This window comes from Malania oleifera, chromosome 3 (genome assembly GCF_029873635.1).
Source record: "Malania oleifera isolate guangnan ecotype guangnan chromosome 3, ASM2987363v1, whole genome shotgun sequence".
Taxonomy (NCBI): domain Eukaryota; kingdom Viridiplantae; phylum Streptophyta; class Magnoliopsida; order Santalales; family Ximeniaceae; genus Malania; species Malania oleifera.
This window is the reverse complement of record NC_080419.1, coordinates 37,145,757-37,170,365: the sequence shown is the minus strand read 5'-3', so window position 1 is coordinate 37,170,365 and position 24,609 is coordinate 37,145,757. Positions and strand designations below refer to the sequence as shown.

Below are 24,609 nucleotides of genomic sequence, written 5' to 3'. Positions count from 1 at the left end.
CCAGAAAGTAAAAAAAAAAAAAAAAAAAAGAATTGGTATGAAAACTCAGAGATGGAAATCTAGGACAAAGGGCTGGATGAAATTTCTCCTATTTCTCAATGTTTGTAGTACAATTAGCAACTGTAGATGCTATTCTATTCTGTGTAGCTAGTTTTTTGCTTTTAAACTACAGTGTTCAGATAACCAGGGAAGTAGGGGAGGACCTGAGATACAAGAGCTCTCAAGAGTCAGTGGCAGCAAATAAATTTTGAGGTAATCCTCTTTCAGGCATCTTGATTTTTATTTTATTGTTTCCTTTTGCTTGGTTTCCTTGATCAAAACCAGATGCTATGGTTGTTCACCTTAAAGTAAGCATGACTTGATCAATTTTTTTTTTTTTAATTTTCTTTTCATTTCCTTGTGGTGTAGAAACTGGGTTCGACTGTAATTAGACATGCACAATGTAAATCGTACTTCTATTCTTATATATCGAGATGTTGTATTTTTATTCAGTGTTTTTGTCAGTTTTTTTTGGTTTTATTGTCTTACAAGTGATATCCCAGCAAAGAAAGCCTGATATTTTACAAGGAATATCTTTTTTGCTCCTCAAATGCTGGCTTGAGGTACTCTGAACACAATTTTGAATTTTTCATTCACAAACTTTTATGCATTGTTCATTAGACAAGTGTGTAGGAACATAGCTATCCACCTCAAGTTATATTGCGCCATTCGTAAGTATTTATGTGTATGTATGTGTGTAGGTGTTAAGAGTGTGTGCTTATCTGCCTGTTAAAACAAAAATGTGGGCAATGGCCCATTCCTTGGCTGACGCTGCGAGGGAGGCTAGGATTCGATCCCTGTTGTTGTTGTTGGCTTTGTGAACTTATTTACCTATTAAAACAAAAAAAAAAGTGAGCAATTTATACAAGTTTGCCAGGGTCATCTAGGATAATTTTTTTTACCCATCCCTGTTATTAAATGACTGTAATACTCCACTGTTACAACATTGTAGAAAAAAGAAGAAGAAGAAGAAGAAGAAGAAGACCGCTGCTGGCTGTGAAGTTATACTTGCAGTCAATTGATCAAATATGGTGATGTAATAGTAATGAATAACGTCAATCTAATTTTGTATATTTCAATGCTGAAGAGAACTTTGGAATTGTCAACCACCTTCGACGAAAATGACTGAATCTGTGGATTTTAATGCGCGAACGGATCCTTTTGATCTTCTTTTTGAAACTCTTACATCCTTGTTTGAGAGTTTTTGTTTTTAGTTTCCTTACACACCTACATCCTGCATCATGTAATAAATACATTTTATCAAGGAGAGAAAAATATATATACTCAAGACCAATAGATTTAAGGAACTTTTTGTAGTCACCATTTGTTCCGTCATCATTCTATTGCAGAACTTTTCTAGGAGAATGTAATAAACAAATGAAATATTGTATAATGCCAATTTGAATGTCAAAATGCTTGTAGAGGCTAGATTTCACAGGATTATTAAGATCTATTTTCAATTTTGCAACCATTGAAACAAAAAATAGCAGCCACCACATTCTTTTGTATTTTTAATTTTCCATTCATTTATATTTTTTTCTTTACGTTCTCTTTTTTAAATACACCAGCTCAAGGCATACCTTGGATTTTCTTAAAATGTACATCCTCTTCTATGCTTGCCTTCTGCAGCACCTGCAACTTGCAAAAGGTAAAGTAAGTGGTTCTATCTTGTTGGGCTCCATTTGTCACTGGGTTTGAATATGCTTATTTCTGCGAAGTTTTGGCATTTTTTTCAATCTCAACTTGCTTTTAAGTGTGAAGATATTGGTTTATTATTATTATCGGCAGACCAAAATCCAGCTTGCATTAAACTTTTAAGTTAATTACCTCAACCAAACCTTCCATGCGTTTCCTCATTCTTCTTTGTAGAAAGCCTCTGGTGGACTATTTGCAAAATCATATCAGCCTGAAGATGCTAGAATTATGCTGCTTCACAATTCCAAAAACAACTATAGAATTTTACCTTTATGTGATATTTCACGCAGGCATAGAAGTTCAATAGACTCCATACAGTCTTGTCTAGCCTTTTTCTTTCAATGTGCCGTGAAGAAATTTCTGTGGATGCATCATGCAATATGCTCTTAGACCAATCTTACTCAACATTCACTTATCACACTGAAAATTAAAATTAGAATTGCCATGTTGTACACTTTAAAGCATCAGAAAGTTTGGTTGTTGGTTAATATGTTGAAAAGTATGAAATAGAGGATTGATCATGCTTTTTAGTTCTTATTTTTTTGTCTGCTTCAACTGAGGAAAATAATAACTAAGAAAGGATATTTTGATTCTGTGATAGTTTTTTCATTAATTGATCAGAATATGGTTTGGTTCTGAGTCACTTTATAGATGGCTCTAGCTTTGGTACCAAAAGAGACAAATCCTCCATTAGTGCTCAAATCTTCAAAGGGTTCTCCCCTCAACTCAGGAGGAGGGATGGGTGACCAGGTGCATGGTGGTGCTTTAGCCCCTGCTTCTGAACGTCCCACATCCATGAGTTCCTATCAACAAGAATCAAATAAAAGGTATATCAACAAGAGTTCGATTTCCAAACTCTTAAGTCAGGGAAGACCCTTGCTCTTTTTCTCAATCTCAGCTACTAACCTGAAAGAAAGCTGTTGCAAGAATTACATCAGACTTATCTTTAAAACGCATTGGAAATACTGCAGTTATTTCATCCGTCTGTCAAACAAGTAACTTAATTGTCATTCAGAAATATAAAGTATGAAAAATTCTTCTGTAGTTATGTTATTAATTTATTGTACAAGCTTAAATTAGAAAGATATCCTGTTACTTGTCCCAAATAATTTCGATGGGACATCATTGGTCTTAAAATAGTAAATGATCGAATGTATCATTGGGATGGTATTTTGGTGGCAATGTGGCATGTTTGTTTAATTTTGAAAGTCAGGATGCCACCTTGCAATTGAGGGTTCTATTTAGGCTTCAACTTTAACGTTTGTTCAAAATGCTGAAGGTTTCACTGCATTCTAATAAAAAACTACTGGATCAACTTAATGTTAGTTCAAATTGCTGTAGGTTTCATTACATTCTAAAAATAAACTACTGGAGTAAGAAGTTGAAACTTTTAGACAATTCCATGTCATTAAAAATTTTGAAATAGTCTGAAACTGAAAGAAAATATATTTCATATTATTTATTTTGAAATCTAAATTCTTCCCCATAATTCTGACTGCCCAACTCATTGGCAGAACCTTAGAATGTGGGTTCATGTCCAAAAAGCACACTTCTTATTCCAGTATCCATTTAGCTTTACATCTGTCATAACTGATCATTTCAAGGGTTTAAGATGTTCAGCATTGCTCCAGTAGTGTTTTGTTCTTTTAGTATCACCAACCCTGCATTTGGGAGCATGGGTTTTGAACTTTGCATATGTTAATGGTTATTTAGTCATTTAGCATTATTATTAATTGTTAGTTTGATTCGTAATAAGTGTGAGTTAGTAAGGGTATTATGGTCATTCTTATTGCACTTGACATATATCATTGAATTTAGGTCTTCCATTTTACCCAATTATTCAACATGGTATTGGAGCATGATTCTGAAACCTAAACCCTATTTGTTACCACCATGATCAAAACCGAAGTGTAAAACTCAAAATATGCTGTGTCTATCATCATAGAAGATTTTTCAGCAATGCTATAACCCTAGAAAACATCCAGCAGCAGCAGAAAGTCAGACCAGTCGCTGGAATTTTCTGGGTGACGCTGCCAGTTCAAGAATCCACTATAGATTTTGCAAAACCAACACCATAATCACCCACAGACACTGCCGATATGCCCCCCATTGAAATCTCATCTTCAGGCAGTGTCCCATGCGTCCTTGCGCGCCAATTGAAGGCTACCAGGGTTGACCCCATGCGCCGGCGCGTGAAGCTACTTTCAGGCAAGGTTTTAACCTGAAATCATCCAGCAGTGATCCATTCCCTCTATCAACGTGTTATTGGAGTTTTTCGTGATGTTTTTTCCTCAAATATCTCACCTTTTTTAATTGTTCATGTGCAGCACCCAAGGAATGGTTGTTTGATGCTTCGTGAAGCAGTTTATCAATGGTTATTGAGTTTATTGGGTCTGAAACAGTAGTATTTTCTGTGTTTTTTGATTCAATGTTCTAATTCCTTCCATACATCAAAATATCAAGCTGTTGGACATGTGTTTTGCTCAAAGATCCAATCTTTTTGTTAGTTGTTGTTCGGTGTTAGTAACAGTCATTGGTGACTTTCTTGGAGCAGTGGCAGTGCTCATAAGCTGTTTTTGTGAGGCTCTGGCAGTGTTATATAAGTTAGTTGGTGATTTCTCCATGGTAGTTTCAGTGGTTCACCTTTCCAATTGTTCCAGTGCTGTGTGTTGTTTTCTTGGGGCTGCATCAGAGTTTCCTGTTGCTGTGGCAGCCTTGTACTGATTTATTTGTGACTTTTTCATGGTGGGTCACCTTGTTTGTGGTTGTTCCGGTTGTTCCAGCAATTAATCTTATGATCATTGTTCTGAGTTTGTGAATGTTGGGATGAAGTATGCAAATCCCAAAAGTATGGTTCTTTTGTTAGTCACTTGTTTGAGTGAACCGCGTACTATAACTATATCAGAGGAGGAGTATTCATGGTTTCTACAGTACCAATTGTCTCAACAAGCATCTTATCACATTGCGTTTTTGCCTGAAAGGTAATCCTACAGTCTGTATGTCATCTGGTATCCTTCCTACTAGTCCTTGGGTTATCGATTCTGTTGCCACTTACCATATAACATGTGCAACCAACTTCTTTTCTGATCTCTAGTATCCTAAAAATCTACCTCAAGTTACTCTTGCTGATGGGTCTAGTATAGCTGTTAAGGGGATAGGAATAGTAAATCCTACTCCTTCCATCTCTCTTTCTTTTGCTTTATACATTCTTAAATCTCTTTTCGATCTCATGTCAATTAGTAAGCTTACAAAGTCACTCTATCACATTCTTTCCTGATTTCATGGTTACTCAGGATCTGAAGACTAGAAAGACAATTGGCACAGGACGTGATACTCATAGACTTTACTACTTTGAATCGCCTTCTCCACCCATTGCTTGCATAGTCGCAACTACACCACTTCAAATCCATTATCACCTTGGTTATCCGTCCTTGGACAAGTTGAAACAACTAGTTCCTACATTGAGTTCTGTATCTAATCTTGAGTGTGAGTCAATTAGGGAAGCATCATCGTGTTTCATTTGCTTCCTGGGTTGACAAACGAGTGATTAGTCCTTTCATGCTAGTCCATTCCGATAGTTGGGGTCCTAGTCATGTCGCATCAAAGTTGGGGTTTTAGTACTTTGTTACATTTGTTGATGAGTACTCTATGATGACTTGGTTATATTTAATGAAAGATCGTTCCGAGTTGTTTGATATCTTTTGTGTCATCTGTTCCCAAATAGGACTCAATTTGATATGCTAGTTAGGATACTTCATAGTGATAATGTGAAGGAGTACTGCAGTACCCAATTCCAATTCAATACTTATATGACTAGCTTTGGTATGATCATCAGTCCTCTTGTGCACACACTGCGTAGAAAAATGGGGTTGTAGAGCAGAAAAACAGATATATCTTGAACTCGTATCCTATTGTATCATATGAATGTTCCCAAATTTTTTTGGAGTGACGTTGTGCTCACAACTTTCTCCCTCATCAATAAAATGCCATCCTTTGTCCTTGGTGGTAAAATCCCATATTTAGTTATCTTCCCTAAGGCTCCTTTGTTCTCCCTTCCTCCTCATATATTCGGTTGTGTGTCTTTTGTCCATTAGTTAACTTCAGGAATGGATTAGTTGGATCCTATTTCTATCAAATGTATCTTTCTATGTTATTCCTATACTCAAAAAGGATATCGGTGTTATAGTCCTATTTTACAATAATTTTGTCTTTACTGATGTCACCTTCTTTGAGTTTACACCGTACTACTCTGATTTCTTGAATTCTGTTAACCTTGATGAATCTTTTCTTTTGCCTTGCCTTCTAGATCCAAACCTAGTATCTGTGCCCAATCCTCCTACATCTTCATCTAGTTTGACTTCTTCTCTTTGCTTGGATCATCCCAATTTGCAAGTATACACACGGTGACTCAAGGAGGAAGTGCTTCCTCTAGCTTCTACTACTGTGCCTCTAGTTCCCTAATCAGATGATCTTATTTCCTATGATGTTGATCCTCGTATAGCCGTTCATAAAGGTAAATGCAGTTGTACCCAACATCCGATCTCTAATTTTGTTTGTTATGATTTCTTGTCACCCTCTTATTGTTGTTTTGTTAGTAGAAGTTTTCTGCTGCTCTTCCAAAATCTATTTTTGAAGCTCTATCCCATTCTGGGTGGAGGATAGCAATGATTGAAGAGATGTGTGCACTACATGAAAAGATACTTGGGATTTGGTACCTTATCCTCCTGATAATTCTGTGGTTGGTTATCGCTGGGTGTACAATGTGAAAGTCAATCCTGATGATTCTATGGCTCGTTTGAAGGCCTACCTTGTTGCTAAGGGGTACGCTCAAGTGTATGGTTTGGATTATACAGACACAATCTCTCTGGTCGCTAAATGTGCCTTAGTACCTTTGTTCATTTCTTTAGCTACTTAGCCTCTAAATCAGTTAGATGTGAAGAATGCTTTCCTATATGGTGATCTTCATGAGGAGGTATATGTGGAGCAACCACCTGGGTTTTGTTGCTTAGGAGGAGTTAAGCTCAGTATGTTGACTTAAGAAATCATTGTATGGATTAAAACAATCTCCAAGGGCATGATATGTCCATTTTAGTGTTGTAGTGCTTGAGTTTGGCTTTCATCGGTGTGCATTAGATCACTCTGTATTTTATCGTCATACTCCATTTGGCAAGATTTTTCTTATTATGTATGTGGATGACATTGTGATCACTGGTGATGATGATTGAGGCATCCAAGACCTAAAGCTATTCTAACAAAGTAAGTTTCAGACCAAGGACTTGGGCCATTGAAGTACTTCTTGGGTATAGGAGTATCGAGATCTCGTATGGGAACTGTCTTGTCACAGAGAAAGTATGTTCTTGATCGTTTAGAGAAGACGGGGCTATTGGGATCCAAACCTATTGATACACCAATGGATCCCAATAGTAAGTTAGTGCCAGTTATGGGTGATTTGTTGCTTAACCCAGGTCGGTACTGGAGATTTGTTGGAGAGTTGAATTATCTCACACTCAGCCGACCAAATATATCCTTTGCAACAAGGGTTGTGAGTCAGTTTCTTGATTCCTCGAGAAAAAATCACTGGGATGTAGTAATTTGCGTTTTGAGATATCTCAAAGGTGCACTAGGGAGAGGTCTCTTATATTAGGATCAGGGTCATAGTCATATTCATGGGGATTAGGCTGGGTCACCTTCCGACCGAAGATCTACAACTGGTATTGTATCCTTGTCGGTGATAATTTGTTGTCTTGGAAAAGTAAGAAACAAACTGTGGTGGTCAGGTTGAGTGTTGAGTTAGAAGACAAGGCTATGACACGCACTCCATATGAACTTGTTTGAATGAAGAACATGTTGAAAGAACTAGGTTCTCCACATTCTCAACCTATTGAGTTGATGTGTGTTAATCGAGCTACTATTCATATTTCCTCCAACCCTGTCTTCCATGAGCGGATAAAGCACATTGAAGTTGATTGCCATTTTATTCAAGAGAAACTTGTACAGAAGCTCATTACAACCATTCATGTGAAGTTTGAGTTTCAACTTGCCGATTTGTTCACTAAAGCCTTGGGAGGTGCTCGTGTGAAATTTATTTGTAACAAGCTAGCTCCAGCTTGAGGGGAATGTTAAATTAAATTGTTAATGTTTATTTTGTCATTTAGAATTATTATTAATTGTTAGAGTTTGGTTAGTAATAAGTGTGAGTTAGTAAGGGTATTATGGTCATTCCCATTGTACTTGACATATATTATAAATAGGGGGACAGACTTTGGCATATGTGAAAGCCTATTAGGCTTTAGGAATGGAGTAGGCACATGCACATGCTCACCATACTTGTGCTGAAATTTTAATTTTAATTAGAATAATTGGAGTGGTAGATCTAACTCAAGACTTTTTGTCAAAGAGGCTTTGGTTCCATGTCAAAGAATCAATTCATTTAAAAGGTTTAATTTGTTAGGTGAGGCTCCAGGAATTATTTATTTATTTTTCTGAATAACTCTGAGAACATCATTGAAAAAATCCTTTCTCAAGGTATCCTGGGGTCTGTTTATGTTGGCTGCATCATCATCTGCACCGAAGAAGGTATGTGCTTTGACTAAATCTAATGATGGTTCTATATTTCTCCAAGTTGGAAATTATGGTTAGTTTTAAAAATAATTTTATTGCTTTCCAATCTGACATGTTTAAAGAGTAGCAAGATTGAATGCATGGTAATACCTGTATGATGACAAAGAAGGGCTCCCTTGGGTGATAGACAAGTTTGATGGGTTTGTAGATCCCTTGAAATGTATCCTTGGAACTGGCATTGCGCAAAATTTCTTTCAGTTGAGAGCTCAGTATTATCGTTTGCACAGTGGAAATCTCTGTGATTATCTTCACAGATTCTGGAAGGTGAAGATACACACAAACACAATTATTCTCAGTACATTAATGAGTACCTCCATGGAGCGGAGTATTTAAATCTTGGCATCTTGGTTATTATGCAAGTGTTCATAATCACTTCCTTGTGTTTGCAGTTTTTATAGAACTTTTATCTATTTAGGTATGTGTATGTACTGTTGCATATTTAAATCTTTAGCTAACAAAAAATATTATGAAGAAGATCTACTCTATTCTGTTGGTTGGATGTTTGGCCCATGTCAATTTTCTTTTTCTAACAGCTAATGTGTTAACTTAAGATCACTTTGTGCATTTTGGGCAAATTAGGAGATTATTCCCATGTCTTCAGCTGGCTCTCTATATTTGGATGTCTCTTCCTCTGAGACAGGAACTGTTGGCAAATTCTATGAGGACATTTACATTCATGCATGGGTCACACACACTTATGTATCTGTCTTTTGTCTGTGTCTGATGGGCACTTTTTATTTTGTTTGTTGATTTATTTATTTATGATTTTCATATCTTTTATTTGAAAAAAAAGCAATTGGAATATTGGATTCTGAAAGAATGTCAATAATTGCTTATTCAATTATGCATATATTAAGTTAAATGTTATATAATTGTTGTATTTATATTTTATATTTGTTTTATGTCATAAAATCTATTGATTGGACTGTTCATCTCAAAACCATGTTTCGCCTCTTTTTCAAAACCATATATATACATAGATTTTGTGGCGAGCTGTGGAATGACATGTTGAGCTGCTCTTTATAGAGCCAAACCAAGACCTACCCAAACCCCTATGCACCTGGGCATCTTTTGTGCTTGAGATAGTTGGGTATTTTACTTGACAGTTTTGGCAGAAGCCATTTCATGATATTTGTTATCCATCTGAATGTAACTTCTATTTTAAATAATTTTAATACATTTTTCTTTTATCATTTGTGAACATTCTTTCTAAATGTCTTGGCTGCACTCAGTAGCATGCTCATGTCATCCACATCTTTGATATACTTGGTAGGAAAAGAAGAAAGGTAAAAAAATCTAGAATCTTAATACCACTCTAACCCCCAGATGAAAGATTTTAAATTCTCCTCAATTTTTGCCTGCGAACAAACGAAAGCATAATTCAACAACAAAAGTTTGCATTTGCACAGGTCTTAGCCAGCCTTAAGACTCAAAACACATAATCAGCTATAAAACATGAGTAATATGCACTATGCTTCTTACTGTTAATAATCATCAGATAATAATGAAGAATACCAAACCTTTGCCTTTTGGAATTTTAGAAAAGTTAAGTCTTAGAGTGAGCTGATATCCTTCCTTTGCATGTTCTACAATCTCCACTGCATCAGAACAAATTCCTTTCACCAACTGCATCATATAATGTGGAAGCCCATATGACAATGGGACTCCTTGGGATAGCAGTGGGGTTGATATTGACAAGTAGGCATGATGTGGATCTGATGCAGATGACTGTTAAGCATAATAAAATTAAGTGTCAGAATAATTCCCAAGTTATTCGCATTATTTCTCATATAGTTCTAAAATGACAATGTGAATAAATATATATATTCTAAATTGCTTCTTTTCTCCCTTCAAAATGAGTTCAATATTTTCTGAATCATATCTGATTCTTGCTCTATTTCATCTTCTCCAGTCACAAACTTTGTTCATGATTTTCCTGTGTCTCAAAGTCTTAATCATTCCTGGATCCAGAAAATCTCCTAAACTCTGAAAGTCTGAATACAACTATATCCTCCATCGCAAACAATTGAAGGAGAATTTGCAGCATTGAAGGGTAGAATATATTCAGAACAACGTAAATCCCACCCAGAAATTAGATTCTGAACAGAGTGTATAGTTGCCAAATGTTTTACCTGAATGTGGTATTTCACAGATCCAAATTCATATAAATAATGATCAATCTCCAGTGTCTGTTCTGCACTATCATGAAAGAAACAATGATATGTGTCATTTAGTTGCCGAGATGATGGAAAGCAAATTTTCAGAGCATTACATCCATTTCCATTTGTACTGCCTTTAAAATTTGAAATATAAAAAGATCATATTCATGATGAACCTGTGCTGATTATACAATGAGTGAGTTAAATAAAAGAAAAATTGGAAGCGAACAAGAAATCTTTGCAGGTTCGCGTGGATATCAGCCAATCAACTTACTTTGTTTTGTATTTTTATTTTGGCAGGTTTAATGCAGTCTAATGGCCTAATGTAGTTTTTCCTGTTTTAATTTATTTGACAAACAGGAGTTATTTTACTGACACACTGTTTTGTTGTCTTTTTTTTTTCAGTGTAGTGACATCACCCTCCATGCCATGATTCTGCAGTTCTTGTTTCAGGACAACTGAATCTGATGAAAACTTGCCACTTTCCTGGAAGGTGTTCGGGTATGCTCTCCCCTTGCCAAAATTTAGTTGGAAAACAAAAGATTATGAAGATGGAAGGGACAGGTTGCATCCCCCCCACCAATCAAAACAAAAGATTTGATGATGAGCAACTACATTGAAAGAAGTAACTGGTTGCATCCCACCCACCAATCATTACTGAAGTTGCATTGGTTGCCCAACTGGAAATCACATGTTTTTCTTGTCTGCCAAGTGGCAAAGTGTTCAAGGGCTTTGATCAATTAGGGAAAATTAGCCCTAAACTTTTTTAGTAGTTTCTATCTCCCACCATTTTCAACTGTTAAAAATGATGCGCTGGTTAAGCTCATATACTGATGTTTTTAAAAAAAATAAACAAATAAATAAACAAAATCCTGGTCATCAAATCCTCCCCTCCACCCCCACCTTAAAAAGAAAAAGGAAGAGTGAGAAGGCTGCTTTGAACAGTATTATTCCTCTTGGTTTGCAATGGTCAATACTCTAAATAGCATTATTGCGTTGGCTGTTAATCAGTTGTTTTTGTCTGCCCAGGAGGGTCTAATATTGCAGTAGCGTTATATTTTATTATTGTTATAATTATTATATTTTTAACATTTGAAGTTTAAAATGACCATTTTAAAAATGAGTTGAAGAATGGTATCCATGCTAGAGTACAAAGACCCCTTCTATCCTTTTTGTTAGCTGGGTATGTCTGTAAACTGGTTTGAAAATTGGACACATTCATTCAGTAGTTTCTCTATTTAGTACTGCAACTGATGATATGCATGAAACACATGAGGTTTGAAAACTGAATTTTCCAGCTATATTAGCAGCGCCTTTGTCATCATTTATGTGGAGGTTTGACTGCCATTTAAGTTAGGATTGTTAGTAGTCGCCTACACTCAAAGCATGATGCTTAAACTGGTAGACGCATTAGGTGGATTAAACCTGAAGGAAAATTCTTCAAAACTCCAAATATTTAGGTTGTTATGTGAGTTTGAAATGAAAGCATTTCAAATGGTAAGTACCGAAGAGAGATAATAATCTTTTGTTGATGAATTCAAACGTAAGCACTCGGCAAAGCTAGGATTGTGGACAACTTACTACAGATAACAGATATTGCAGTAGGGGTTCTGGGGAACAGGATGGTACCTGTGTAATTTGAGCAGGATTTCCTTCAGTGCTCGTGATGCCTTCTCAAAGCATGCCATTCTCTCTCCCTCTCTCTGAGATATGCAGCAACAGTGAGGTGAAGTGAGAAGAGAGAGTGGATGGTTATGGCGGGAGGGAAGGCAGGTGGATGAAGAAGCCAAGGTGATGGATGAGAACTTTGAGTGAGTTGTACGTCCCGTCACAATTATAGTTGGCAACCTTTGAAGCAAATACTCTCAACTCAAATCTCTCTCTCTCTCTCTCTCTCTCTCTCTCTGCGTTTCTACCAAACATTTTTAACTTGTTTGTACACGACGCCAAATTGATTGATTGTTTCATCAATTCTCTCTTTGACCTTTGCGACTTAGTTCTAAATTGTACTTCATCTCTTTAACCGTTGTGGGTTTTCTGTCCCATCAAATCTATGTTAAATTAATTTTGTGAAAGATCCCCAGAGCTTTCAATTACATTTGCATCCACCCCACTAACACACACACACTCTCTCTCTCTCTAACACACACACACACTGTTAATTATGAAAATCTTCAGATCTTTCCGATCTATAATTTTGTCATAATATTCTGAAAAACCCATTAACTCTCTTTCTCTCTCTCTCTCTCTCTCTCTCTCTCTCTAACACACACACACACACAGAGTTATGAAAATCTTCAGATATCTTCGATCTATAATTTTGTCATAATATTCTGAAAAACCCACTCCTCTCTCTCTCTCTCTAACACACACTGTTAATTATGAAAATCTTCAGATCGTTTCTGATCTATAATTTTGTCATAATATTCTGAAAAACCCATCAATTTCATACACTGCACACATACATACAGGTATATGTATATTTATGACAAGTCAAAATTGTTTTTTTTTTCATTTTAAAAACCCCATGTTTAACTATTTAAAATAAACTTATTAACAAATATAAATATCTAAAATTACTTATAATTGTATAACTTTTTAAATATATTCTAAATTTTTGAGACCATACATGCGATACGTCCATATACATACAATACAAAGTGTGTTCAACTGCTAGTGTGTACACATCCACTCGCACAAAATACATACTCACAGGTGTTTATTTTATGTAAAACAATACCTAAAAAATACATTCAAATCAAACGGCGTTTTCTGCCATACAAAGATACATTTATAGTCCACTCACCATTAAACAAGTGTTCTTTATTTTTCAAGTTTGATTTCAAAATACAAGCAAGATGAAGAGAGATTAATAATAGCCCCTACCCTGCCTCCGGGCATAAGCTTAGGTGATAAGGACTTGCATCAGACAGTTTTGGACAAAGATAAAATTTGGATTTGAACTCTGCTGCATGCAGTGCACATCCGTGATTTATCTTTTATGTGTTGGTCGAGGGCACGACTGCTATAGGTGTGGGATTAGTCTTCTGGTGCGTAAGTCCAGGACACCCAATGATATAAAAAAAAACAAAAAAAAAAAAAAGCCCCTACCCTTTTGTCATGATTACTTACCTATAATACTCTTTCTTTTTATTCAAGAGGAAAATGAGGTCCTAAGGGCAAAGACAGAATCTTTGAACTAAACATTTAAAAAAAAAAAAAAAAAAAAAAGTGGGGTAGAGGGAAGGTGTGGAGGCAATTTGATGCAAATTATAAAGTATAAGGATTAAATGGCGTTCAATAGAAATATGTAATGATATTTAATATTTCTAGGTTTTAACTAGAGAAGAATGGGACAACTGCCCCTCCCTTTGGATGGGACTAAAATCCTGATAGGTAATAATAGATGCATGTGTATGCATGTGCTAAAATATATAGAATTCATATGAAAAAGAATTTTTTGATTTAATAATACAGATGTAAAATACGCTTCAACTAGGTTATTCTATTCCACCTCTTATTTTATGTTTTTTAGATTGAATTAATACTACTAAGCATTGTTTTATTGAAGAGCATGATTAAAAGGATGTAGAATATATTATTTACCTTTTTCACAATTAGCTATATTAAATCAATGAGAAAGGGTATTATGACCAGGAATGAAGTCTACTGCTAATGAGAAATTGGGACAATACTAATAAGCGAAGAGGGAAAGTGAGAAGATTAATAATATGAGGTTCTGATTTTACATTTATTTGAATTTCAACAAAATGTATAATAGTGAAATTTGTCCTATGTTCTTGTTTTGTGAATTTTGTCCAAATTCATATAATTTCAATTCAAAGGCACTGAACATGTGTTTACAAACATGATAATTAAAGTTTGAATAAAAGATTTTATGGATCTAGTTGTAAAGTTATATTTTAAATTTTGAAATGTGCACATAAATCTCGACTTTTTTATGCACGATACTACAGTGGGGACACAAGTTCATTAAAAAAAATGGTCATATATTCCTTTGTAGGACATTATCAAGCTACTTTCATTCTAGGTGAGAGAGATTTTGATAACATTTCTATTGCTTAGGAAATTTTTCATTAAATTAGAAAGAAAAAAGGTGTGTTGAGTTGGGGGTAGGGTTCCCTTTGTAAAGTTTATAAATAAGTTGGAGCTTGGTTCAGAGCCTTTTATGTGAAAGACCTGTTGGGTTGGTTTTCCCTCCTTATTGAGGATGACCCAAATTTGCCCAATATTAGCCCATGTGTGGAGAGGCCCATTTGGGAGAATAGGGCTAATAACCTTATCCTTTACTATTGCAAACGATTGTAAACAATCAAAAAAATAAGAAAGAAAAGAAGAGTGAGTTGCCGCCACATAATGAGAGAGAAAGAAAAGAGAGTTTTTGAAATTTTCTGTCTAGCCTTGTCAATTGCTCTGATCAACGAGCGTTTGTGGTTCGATTGAACTGAAATTATGTTCATAGCACGTGAATCTTCATTGTGAACGATGGAGATTGGATTTTAAATGTTTAGTGTCAGGTTTTCAATTCGTGGACAGTAGCCTCTGTTTGGTGAGATCTTTCTTTAATTCTTATAAAAGTTGATTTAAGCCAAAGAGTTGTATTTCTTGAAAATAGTTGCTGATTGTATGCCTCTAGTTGAGACTAGATAAGACTCATGCATTCTTGTAATTATTGATAGTGGAATTGTTTGAGTGAACTATAGTCTCGTGGTTTTTCCTTTCTCATATCGAGAAGGTTTTCCACATAAAATCATGTGTCTTGTACTTGTGGTGTTTGGATATATATTTTCCACATATATATTGCTCTATTTTATAATTTCCTGAGATTCATGCAAAGAGAGTTTGATTATTGTTGTTTCTCCAAAAAAAAAGTGGTATCAGAGCCCTTCGTAATAGTATATGGTATTTTGAGATAGGATATGGTGTCATTATTTTGTTGTATGAGAGTATTTTGGTATTTTTCACACACAGGCACACACACGTACACATTCTTGTAAACACTAAGGTAGCTTCAATTGATGATATGGTAGATATTTTTGCCAAGACTTTGTGTATATAAGCACACTACAAAACAACATATTTTGTGTAATCTTTGTTTTCCTTAATTTTTCTTTCGATTGGCCACATGTATGTGTGTAACCCTAGGATGTAATTTCACAATTGGTATTAGAGCATCAGTTTCATCTTAGGATTTTCCAGGGTTTGCTTCTAGGTTGTAGCAAGGATGAGGATGGTGAAGACCAAGTTCGACTAGTTTGATGGGAAAAGGAAATTTTAGCCTACGGTAGATGTAGGTAATTGATTTCCTAGGACAAAAAAAGGTTTTATAAAGATTTATTAGGAGAGGTTGGATGGAATGAAAAAAATCACCTTTAGTATTATTTTGTCCTATTGGCAGATTTAATCATATTTGGTTTGATGGAAGATAAAATGACAAATGATCTATTGGTAAAACTAGTGACCAGGTATATGGTGAAAAGCAATGCCAACAAAGTACTATTAAAGAAGAAGTCAATGTTGTTTCTTTATATACTAGAGGATGAAGATGTAAATCAACATATGAATCATTTCACTTGAACTCGTAACACTTTGCTTAAGGTGGATATGAGGACTGAAGATGAAAATAAGACATTTTGTTGTTGTTTTCTTGTCTTCTTATTTTGTTTGAGCAGCTCCATAGGAAGTCCACCATAAGTTATAAAGAGATTCCACCTTTCTCAAGTTGAAAAAAACTAGAAAAATTAAAACTTAACAAGGAGAACCATGAACTAGAAAGCTTGGTTGCCAAGGACAAGCATTAAAAAAAGAAAAGAAAAAAGGAGATCCAAGGAGAAGGTTAAGTAGGAGGGCAAGTCAAGATATAAATCAAGGGCTAAGAACATTAATGGAAACTAAAAGGGAATCTACAAGTGAGATTATCCTTTTTGAAAGAAGAAGATAGTTAAGAAAGGTTGACCATTTAGCAAGTGTGATGTCATGTGTTTTTGATGATAAAGAGGCTATGTTGGTTGTTTTTAGGTAATAGTTATCTCCATGATGCCTAGAATATACAACCCATAAAGGAAGTCATTCAATAACCATAGGAAATGTGTTTGTGGGTCGATAGTGCTTCGGAATGATCATCCTTATTTTGTAATTAACATCTAAGTGTTAGTATGTTGACGGTATTTTTAGAACATTATGAAAATGATAGACCTATTTCAAAATTGGAGAAGAATTTGCTTTCTCTTGATTACATGAGAAGATTCTGTGTTGACTTTTTGAGTCTGATCCCTGTTTTGATGCTGACAAAACACAATTATCTCATGTGTGCATTTAGTGTTTGAACATATCTATATCTTAACATGCACATGTGGTGAAGGGTAAATGGAACCTAGGAGGAACGTAAAGCTTATACATGTGGCGTATTCAATGAAAGACAGAAGAACAAAAGAAGAAAAAGAAGACATATTATTCTATTTTGTAATTGCATTTAGTTTTTATATTTGGTTTGTAACAATGCATATCCTGCATGATATGATGCTAAGCTCATAATGGTCATAGACTGACCTTAGGGTACCCAACACGGTAAAAGAAAAACTTTTTTTTTTAACAACTAAAATCATACAAAAAAGTTTAAAATATTTGAAGTCAAAAATAGGGCCAAAATCATGTTTTAATTGACCTCAGTCGACCAACCCTTCACGTTTTAAAACACCTCAACTGACCAACTTGCCCTAAGGGAAAAATTGTATTTTCGGTTATGTTTGGCTGACCGACCCCAAATTGAACTAAAATGCCCAGCCGACTGACCTAAGAAAATTGACCAAAGTCAAAGGCTCAGCCAATCGGCCGTCTAGTGGCCATCAATTGACTGGCACTGTTCACACAGCAGACAGACTTTGTGCCTCAGACGTCCAAACCTATGAAGGTTCGGAATGACCTTCGTCCAGTCGATCGATCCCTTTCACAGTCGACCGAACCCGTTTTAAAATTTGAATTTCTTGTGTGAGGTCAGCCAACTGCCATTAGCACCGGTCGACTGAACCTCTTGGGTTCTGGCTATTTTTTAGTGCTAATCATGTTTAATTTTAGTTTAAACATTTTTGAAAATTCCCTCCGTGTCCCTTAACGATCAGATTTTCTGGAATTCTATATATACCCCTTCCATAAGCTAATGTAGGAACTTTGATTAGCCAAAAATTTTCTCTCAAATATTTTGGGCTTTTGTTTAATCAAAGTTCCCCCAAACACATTTTATTGCAAAAATTCATTTTGAGGCAAATTTTGTTTTATACTTTTGAAAAATACTTTTGAAAGAGAGCATTCATTTTATTTAGGGCATTTATTTTTAATCATCAATAGCATTTACTCTCACATGTTCATTAGTTTTGAAAATCATTTTTGAGAGTAAGCTTTGAGTATTTCCCATATTATTTCTTTGATAAATATTGATTAGGAAAACTCTATGTAGCTTTTGAATCTTTGCATATCTATTGCAAGATTCAAATGCTCATATAATATTTTTCTTGCACAAATATTTTTTAGCATAAATCCTAACTTCTCTAAACAATTTCTTTTTGAAAAATCTTAATTGGAGAACATATGTATCACGTTTAGATTTTTGAAGTACTTATTGCATATTTCATCTTACATCAAAGATAATATATAGTTTGTGCAAAAATTATTTGAAGGCAAATCCTTAGGTTCTCCTACATTTTTATTGAAAAATATTTTTGGGAGTAAACATTTATTGAGGTCAAATCTTTGAATATTTATCATATACATTATTGTTCAAAGATTGAAAATATTATTTGAGAAAAACATCCTTACTCTCTTGAGCTTAAATTCATATCACACTAGAGTGTATTGAGCTTCATTGTGTACATGTCTGCTTATTTTAGAAGCACTTGCGTGTATAAAACTATTTTAGAGACCGGTTTAGTTCAGCCCGGTAAATTGAGCCGGGGAGTCTCCGCCCCATAAGGGAGACCAGTTGGGTTCAACCTGGTAATTGAGTTGGAGTATTCCTCGCCCCGTAAGGAGAGACTGTATTGGTTGTGGCTCAGCCCTGTAATTTGAGTTAGGGAGGCTTCGCCCTGTAAGGAATTGTAAACGACTTTTGCTCTGTCCGTTTAAGTGAGTAGGGATAGTGAAATCCTTGGGGGGGAGGGGGTATGCCCAAGGCAGAGATGTAGGCTGGTTTGGCCGAACTTCAATAACAAATCGTATGTGTGTGTGTCTCTCTCTCTATCTCCTTTATTTTTCGTACATTAATTTCCATATGTATATGCTTGTTCATTTATAATTATAATTTTTTTGCATGCACACATTGAATTAAATGAGATATGTTGCACACATGTATGTTCGCATTCATTGCCTAACCATTTTACATACACACTCATTTTTGAATGGGATATGATGTGATGATTGTATGCAAATATTCAATTTGTAGAGAATGTCATATTTGTTTTAAATATTTGCATACTTGATTAATTAGGGGAATTGAGATTGATTAGAAAGACCTAGGATTGCAAAATATTGATTGTGATTTGAATTGAATCTAGAAATATTTTTTTAATACCCAATTCACCTCCCTCTTGGGAATATACCATTCCTCACAATTGGTATTAGAACCCGGTTGCAATAAGTTTAATCACATTTGCATAAAGATTGCAACAGCTCATATTTGGTGTATCCTTGTTTTGAGGGTCAACCCTTTGCAAATCCTCCACTATTTTCATCGTATAGATTTTACCATTTGATTATTGAAAATGTTTTTTTTTGTAAAATCAATTGATTGGAGATTTTGGAAAGTGATTGTCAAAAAAGAATTTATATCCGGCCCATTGAAATTTTTTTTAAAATGTATAGTTTTCCCATACCTGAAAATGATTTGATAGGCATGACATAGTTTTAATGCATATCATTTGAGTGTCATGCATATGTTTATATTATGCCTTAGTTACTAATACTTTTACGAAGTTTATGATTTATACTAGTATTAAGGTTATTGGGAAAAACTGAAAAGTATGAAAAGTCCGAGAGAGAGGAGAACAACACTCCAAGGATTCCGAGGTTAAATGATTAAGGAGGAGTAAAATGTATTGGTATATCTTTGCCCGCTTCTTAGTAAATAATTCGTGTCATAATTCTTGTGTTATAGTTTGTGTTAAAACTCCTATTGAATCATGTGTTGAATTTATTGATGCTCACATGATATCTTATGAGGTGCTTAAAAAGGATTTTTATTAATACTCATAAGATTTTAGGATACAATATTTAAAAGGGGGGTATAATGTTTTAAATGTTTAAATAATGTTTTGTGCTTAAATTCTTAAATCTTAGTATACACTATAATTATTCTAAGATTATTAGAAAAACAAGCCTATATGAAAATCTTAATTGATAATATCCAATCTACTTGCTTAATATATATATATATATATAATTATGATTGGTAAATATGTGAATATATTAGCTATCCTCTGTATATCCAACAAAGTTATATTTATTTTCTAAGATATTTTTAATGCTATATATATATATATATATATATATGCTTAAAGGTTTAAAAATTTTAAATATAACATATTTTGTCCATCATACTAATTTGAGCTTTAGGGAAGTCATCTTAGTACTATAAATCTTATAACACTAAACTCACAACAGAGCTTAAATGTTTAAATCATATATATATATATATATATATATATATATATATATATATAATCTTACCCCATAATAAATTTTTAGACTTAATCTAAGAAAGCCAAATGTGTTTTTTTGAAAACTAAAATTCTTTGGCTACATAACTGAGGGGGAGCAACAAAATTAAACCCTCATCCAATAAATAATTTATTGGATGATTTGAGTGCTGATTATCACTATCCATTTCTCATTAAATGTTAAACTTATTCTATGGATAACTAATTATGATCAAAGCACTAAACTTTTACTATCCATCCTTCACGTAAATGCTTCATCATATTTGATGGATGATTTTCTATTTGAGCGTGATGCCACTATCCTTTACTTACCTAATGATTATATCTTCTGATGGATAGTTTATATTTTATATGAATTGTTGATGAATCTACTGGAATGCATGCTTGGAGTGAATGTCACCTGCATGACTGATGCAGTGATGTGAATTGCATGTTAGTAGTTATTTTTAAGAGTGCATGCTATTTATATGGAACGTCATTTGCAATGCTGTTGCAGAACTTTGTGAATTGCATGCTAATAGTAAACTAGGTTGTTGCATGCTTGAATAAGAATTACTTATTGTAAACAACCATATTTTAGGGGAATGAACTTTCGGGAAATGCTCTATTTACAGACGACATGCTGTCAAATTTTTGATAGATTTTTTCCAAAAATAATCAAAGTAAGTAAACCATGTGCCGAACAATTAACATATGTGACATGCTGGACTTTGTTTTAGAGGATGACTGTAAATGGATATTTGTTCATCATTCTTGTTTGCTAATGCATGTTAAAAGGATCATTTGCTTGTCGTATAGTCAATGTTACTTCATAGTTATCGCTTGCTAAATGATGAATGTTTTTGAAAAAAATATTGCATGCTGGTTGGACTTTATGAGTATGATTATGCACGCAAAATTATTGTATAGGTAGTTGTGCATGTTGTACCTTAAATGGTATACGCTAAATTGAATTACATGCACAATAATTCATAATTCATCAAATTTTCCTAGACACTCTAAATTATGCACATTGTCTACACCTAGGAAAATCTAGGTCATGGACACCATTTGGTCCAAATCTCTAGGTTAAGAACGTCACTCGGGACCTAAATGGTAAAATATCATCCTTCTAATCAAACGTCATATGTTTTGATGATGGTCCATAAACTGGGACAATTGCATGACTCAAGGGGAGTTTTCATTTTGCTCACACTCATAATGTTTTGAGTTGTGTCATCCTTATATTGAACCCCTATTGCATAACTTTTGAGTATAACCTTGACTAACTATCATGCATTGAAATGAAATACAATATGTCAAGCATATATGCTAAAAGTCTAATATTTGTTGCATGCTGAAATCCTTTAAAAGGATGAATATTTGATGAATGTGTGCTAAATGTATATCATACTTGAGTTAAACTGCAAGTATGCATGCATGCAAATATATAGCTGAGCTTAGACCTTACTCTTAAGAAAAATGAATAAAAGCTTAATGCCTATATCCTCTTGCATACTAAGTTTTGTTATGAAGGATGAACATATGTTGAATGTGCTTAAATGTAATTTATCTTTGACCATAAATGCACTTATGAGTGCTTGAGAATATACCAGAGAGCTTAAGTCCCATCCTTAAGAAAAATGATTAAAAGCACCTGACCCGTGGATTCAAACTATTATTGTTTCACTTTTTGAGTCCTAAGAATTTTTGATGTGCCATGAACATCATGTCCTGCTCCTACTAAATCAATATTTGATATGGATTGTTTGGTATGAATGAACACCTTGCATGACTTAGTGTTAATTTTTTAAAAGCATGTGTGTTCTATAGAAAATATCTCACTGGTTGATTAAAATGCTTGATTTATAACTAGTAGGATTTTTTTAATGTTTGCTTATACTATTGTAATGAATTCTTCACATATGTATTTCGAGTGATAGTAGAACTCTAGTATTGTATTTGGTGTATATATGTTTGTTCCGCTATGTTGTATTATGTGGGTATCAGGATACGATAGTGTAGGATATTAGAATTTATGTATGGAGTATTACACTTTGGGCCCCACTAGGTTCGAGGTGTTACAGATATGGTATCAGGGCATACTTATAGTAAATTTTACAGGGCGTCACAGTATTAAAATATAATAGTTAAGCGAAAAATTATAATTTATCATAATATTTTTTTAATTTGAGTTTTTTTTTTACTTTTATTATTTAAATTATGTTTTTTTTTTAAACATGATTTGATTCAAGAATAGAAATCGCTTGTTCAACCAAGTTGTAATATGGAGTGATCCATAAGAAACTCATTATATAGAAAGATTATAAAATTGTTAATATTATCATTTCTAACCCCACTTTTACATAATTTGATTATATAATTAATGTTTGACTAAAAATCTATCCTCAAATCAATGGATGCACCAACTTTTAGATTTTGTTAAACTCAACATGTTCCCTCTGTGCAAATTTATAAGATGCTAATTTTTACATACTACTACTATAAGATGCCTCTTTTCTTATAAATGTCATCACTAGAAGATGCTAATTTTTCTACCTAATGTTTTTTCGACATAAAATATATTTCCACTTGAACAAAAAAATGGTCCTTTTATGTATATTATATATTCTTGCCTCGAAGAAAGTTCCCTTTTGCTTTGCCAAGTCAAAAATAGTAGTAGTATTTTTATTCCTATGAATGCTTTAAAAAAAAAGATGATAGGATTTGAACCCTAACACACGCCTTTACATAAAGATACAATCAAAGAAAATGTAACTTTACAACTTAATACAAATAAAGAAAATCCCTTTTGCATACACAAAATTCAATATATGGGTCTTCTTAAAAAAATTATTTATAATCTCCTATAGCTTTTTTTAAACCTACTTATAGCATAATAGAAAGATGTCATGTTTCCTATCAATAAAAAAAAAAAAAAATACTAACTCAAATAAATTATAATTCTTTTACTAAAAATTGAATACAATTTCTCACACAGTAAATTAGTTCTGCCTTTTAATAAAATGTAAAAGAAATTAAAAATTAAAAAACACATGGAAAAGCGTATGAATACTAATTATTAATAAAAATACTTTAAATTTGACATCTCTTTGAATTTTAGGAGCAAGACTACTAGTAGAAGTTCAATGAGAGGGATTGTTTTAATCTATGAACATTTATTTTTTATTTGTTAGTTATGGCACAAGCTATTCATGTGCTTTAGAGCTTCAAGTTTATTTATTTATTTTAAATAAAAATTATGAAAATAATAATGAGTTATGAAGATATTTTATAAATTTAAAATTAAAGGTATATTTTTAAAATTACTTATGTATCTATGTTTGTAAGTGTTGTAATTAAATGAAAAATCTTAGTATTTAGTAATAACAATGCAAACACACTAGTCTCTCTTACAGACTGTTTGGAACTTTGAAAATATTGGAAAAAGGAAAGGAAAACAGGAAGGATTCTACTTTTTCATATTTGGTTATTGAGGAAAATGAGAAAGAAAATAAAAAAAGACCTCTAAATTAATTAACAAGTTTTAATTTATAACATTCTTAACATTTGATTTTTCCTAATTTTGAATCATATTAGAATAATTTTTTTAATGGTATTTAATATAAAGTCAAAATATAGCGAAAAATAAATTTTCTTTTTATTTTCCTTTTCTTTCATTTTCGCAAGCAAAATCCTCAATCCAAACTTGCCCTTAAGATTTTAAAATTTTCATATACGTATTTTGAGACTATATAAAGATGTAGAGCTCTCCTAAAGTTTAAAAAAATCTCACCGACCTTCTTCAAATTTTAAATTAACAAAAAGAACCTAACTCAAAAATCAAATTGACACTTAAAATTTTTAAAATTTTCAAGAAATCAAATATTCAAAATATCTTTTCATCAAAACTTGAGAGGTTTCTATATCATTTTTCTTTTACAAAAATGTTCGTAACTTTTATGACAAATGTGAAAGAAATTTGTAATTTTTATCTCCAAATAGAAACAAGAAAATATTTATATATATATATATATATATATATATATATAAATATTACATCCCTCTATTTCACTAATTAAAAGTGGAGAGTAGAGATGGATATAGGAAAGCTGCAAGCAGAAGTAACAGTAAGAGCATTGGCGTTACATCAATAACTATATTAATTAAGCCTTCTAGCATAAGCTCAGGTGGTAAGTACTTACATTAGACCACTTTGGAGTTCGAATTCTGACACCTGCAGCACACATTTGTAATTTACTTTCTACGTGTTGGTCGAGGGTTAGTTGACGTAGGAGTGAGATTAGTCTGTTGCGTAAGAACATCAACCATATCAAAAAAATAAAAAACCTATATTATCTAACCAACCTAGGAAATATCAATCGCCA

General features: G+C 33.6%; 1 protein-coding gene across 1 annotated transcript; it reads right to left on the bottom strand.

Annotated features, from left to right (window-relative positions):
- Nucleotides 1-923: 923 nt before the first annotated feature.
- Nucleotides 924-12,441, bottom strand: LOC131152086 (actin-related protein 2/3 complex subunit 2B). The gene is made up of 10 exons (XM_058103713.1): nucleotides 12,144-12,441; nucleotides 10,488-10,554; nucleotides 9,876-10,083; nucleotides 8,446-8,612; nucleotides 2,641-2,718; nucleotides 2,405-2,537; nucleotides 2,003-2,094; nucleotides 1,867-1,923; nucleotides 1,620-1,671; nucleotides 924-1,273 (listed from the first exon to the last, which is right to left on the bottom strand). The coding sequence occupies exons 1-10, from the start codon at nucleotides 12,200-12,202 to the stop codon at nucleotides 1,095-1,097; spliced, it is 1,092 nt and encodes a 363-aa protein (XP_057959696.1). The 5' UTR covers nucleotides 12,203-12,441; the 3' UTR covers nucleotides 924-1,094.
- Nucleotides 12,442-24,609: the final 12,168 nt, after the last annotated feature.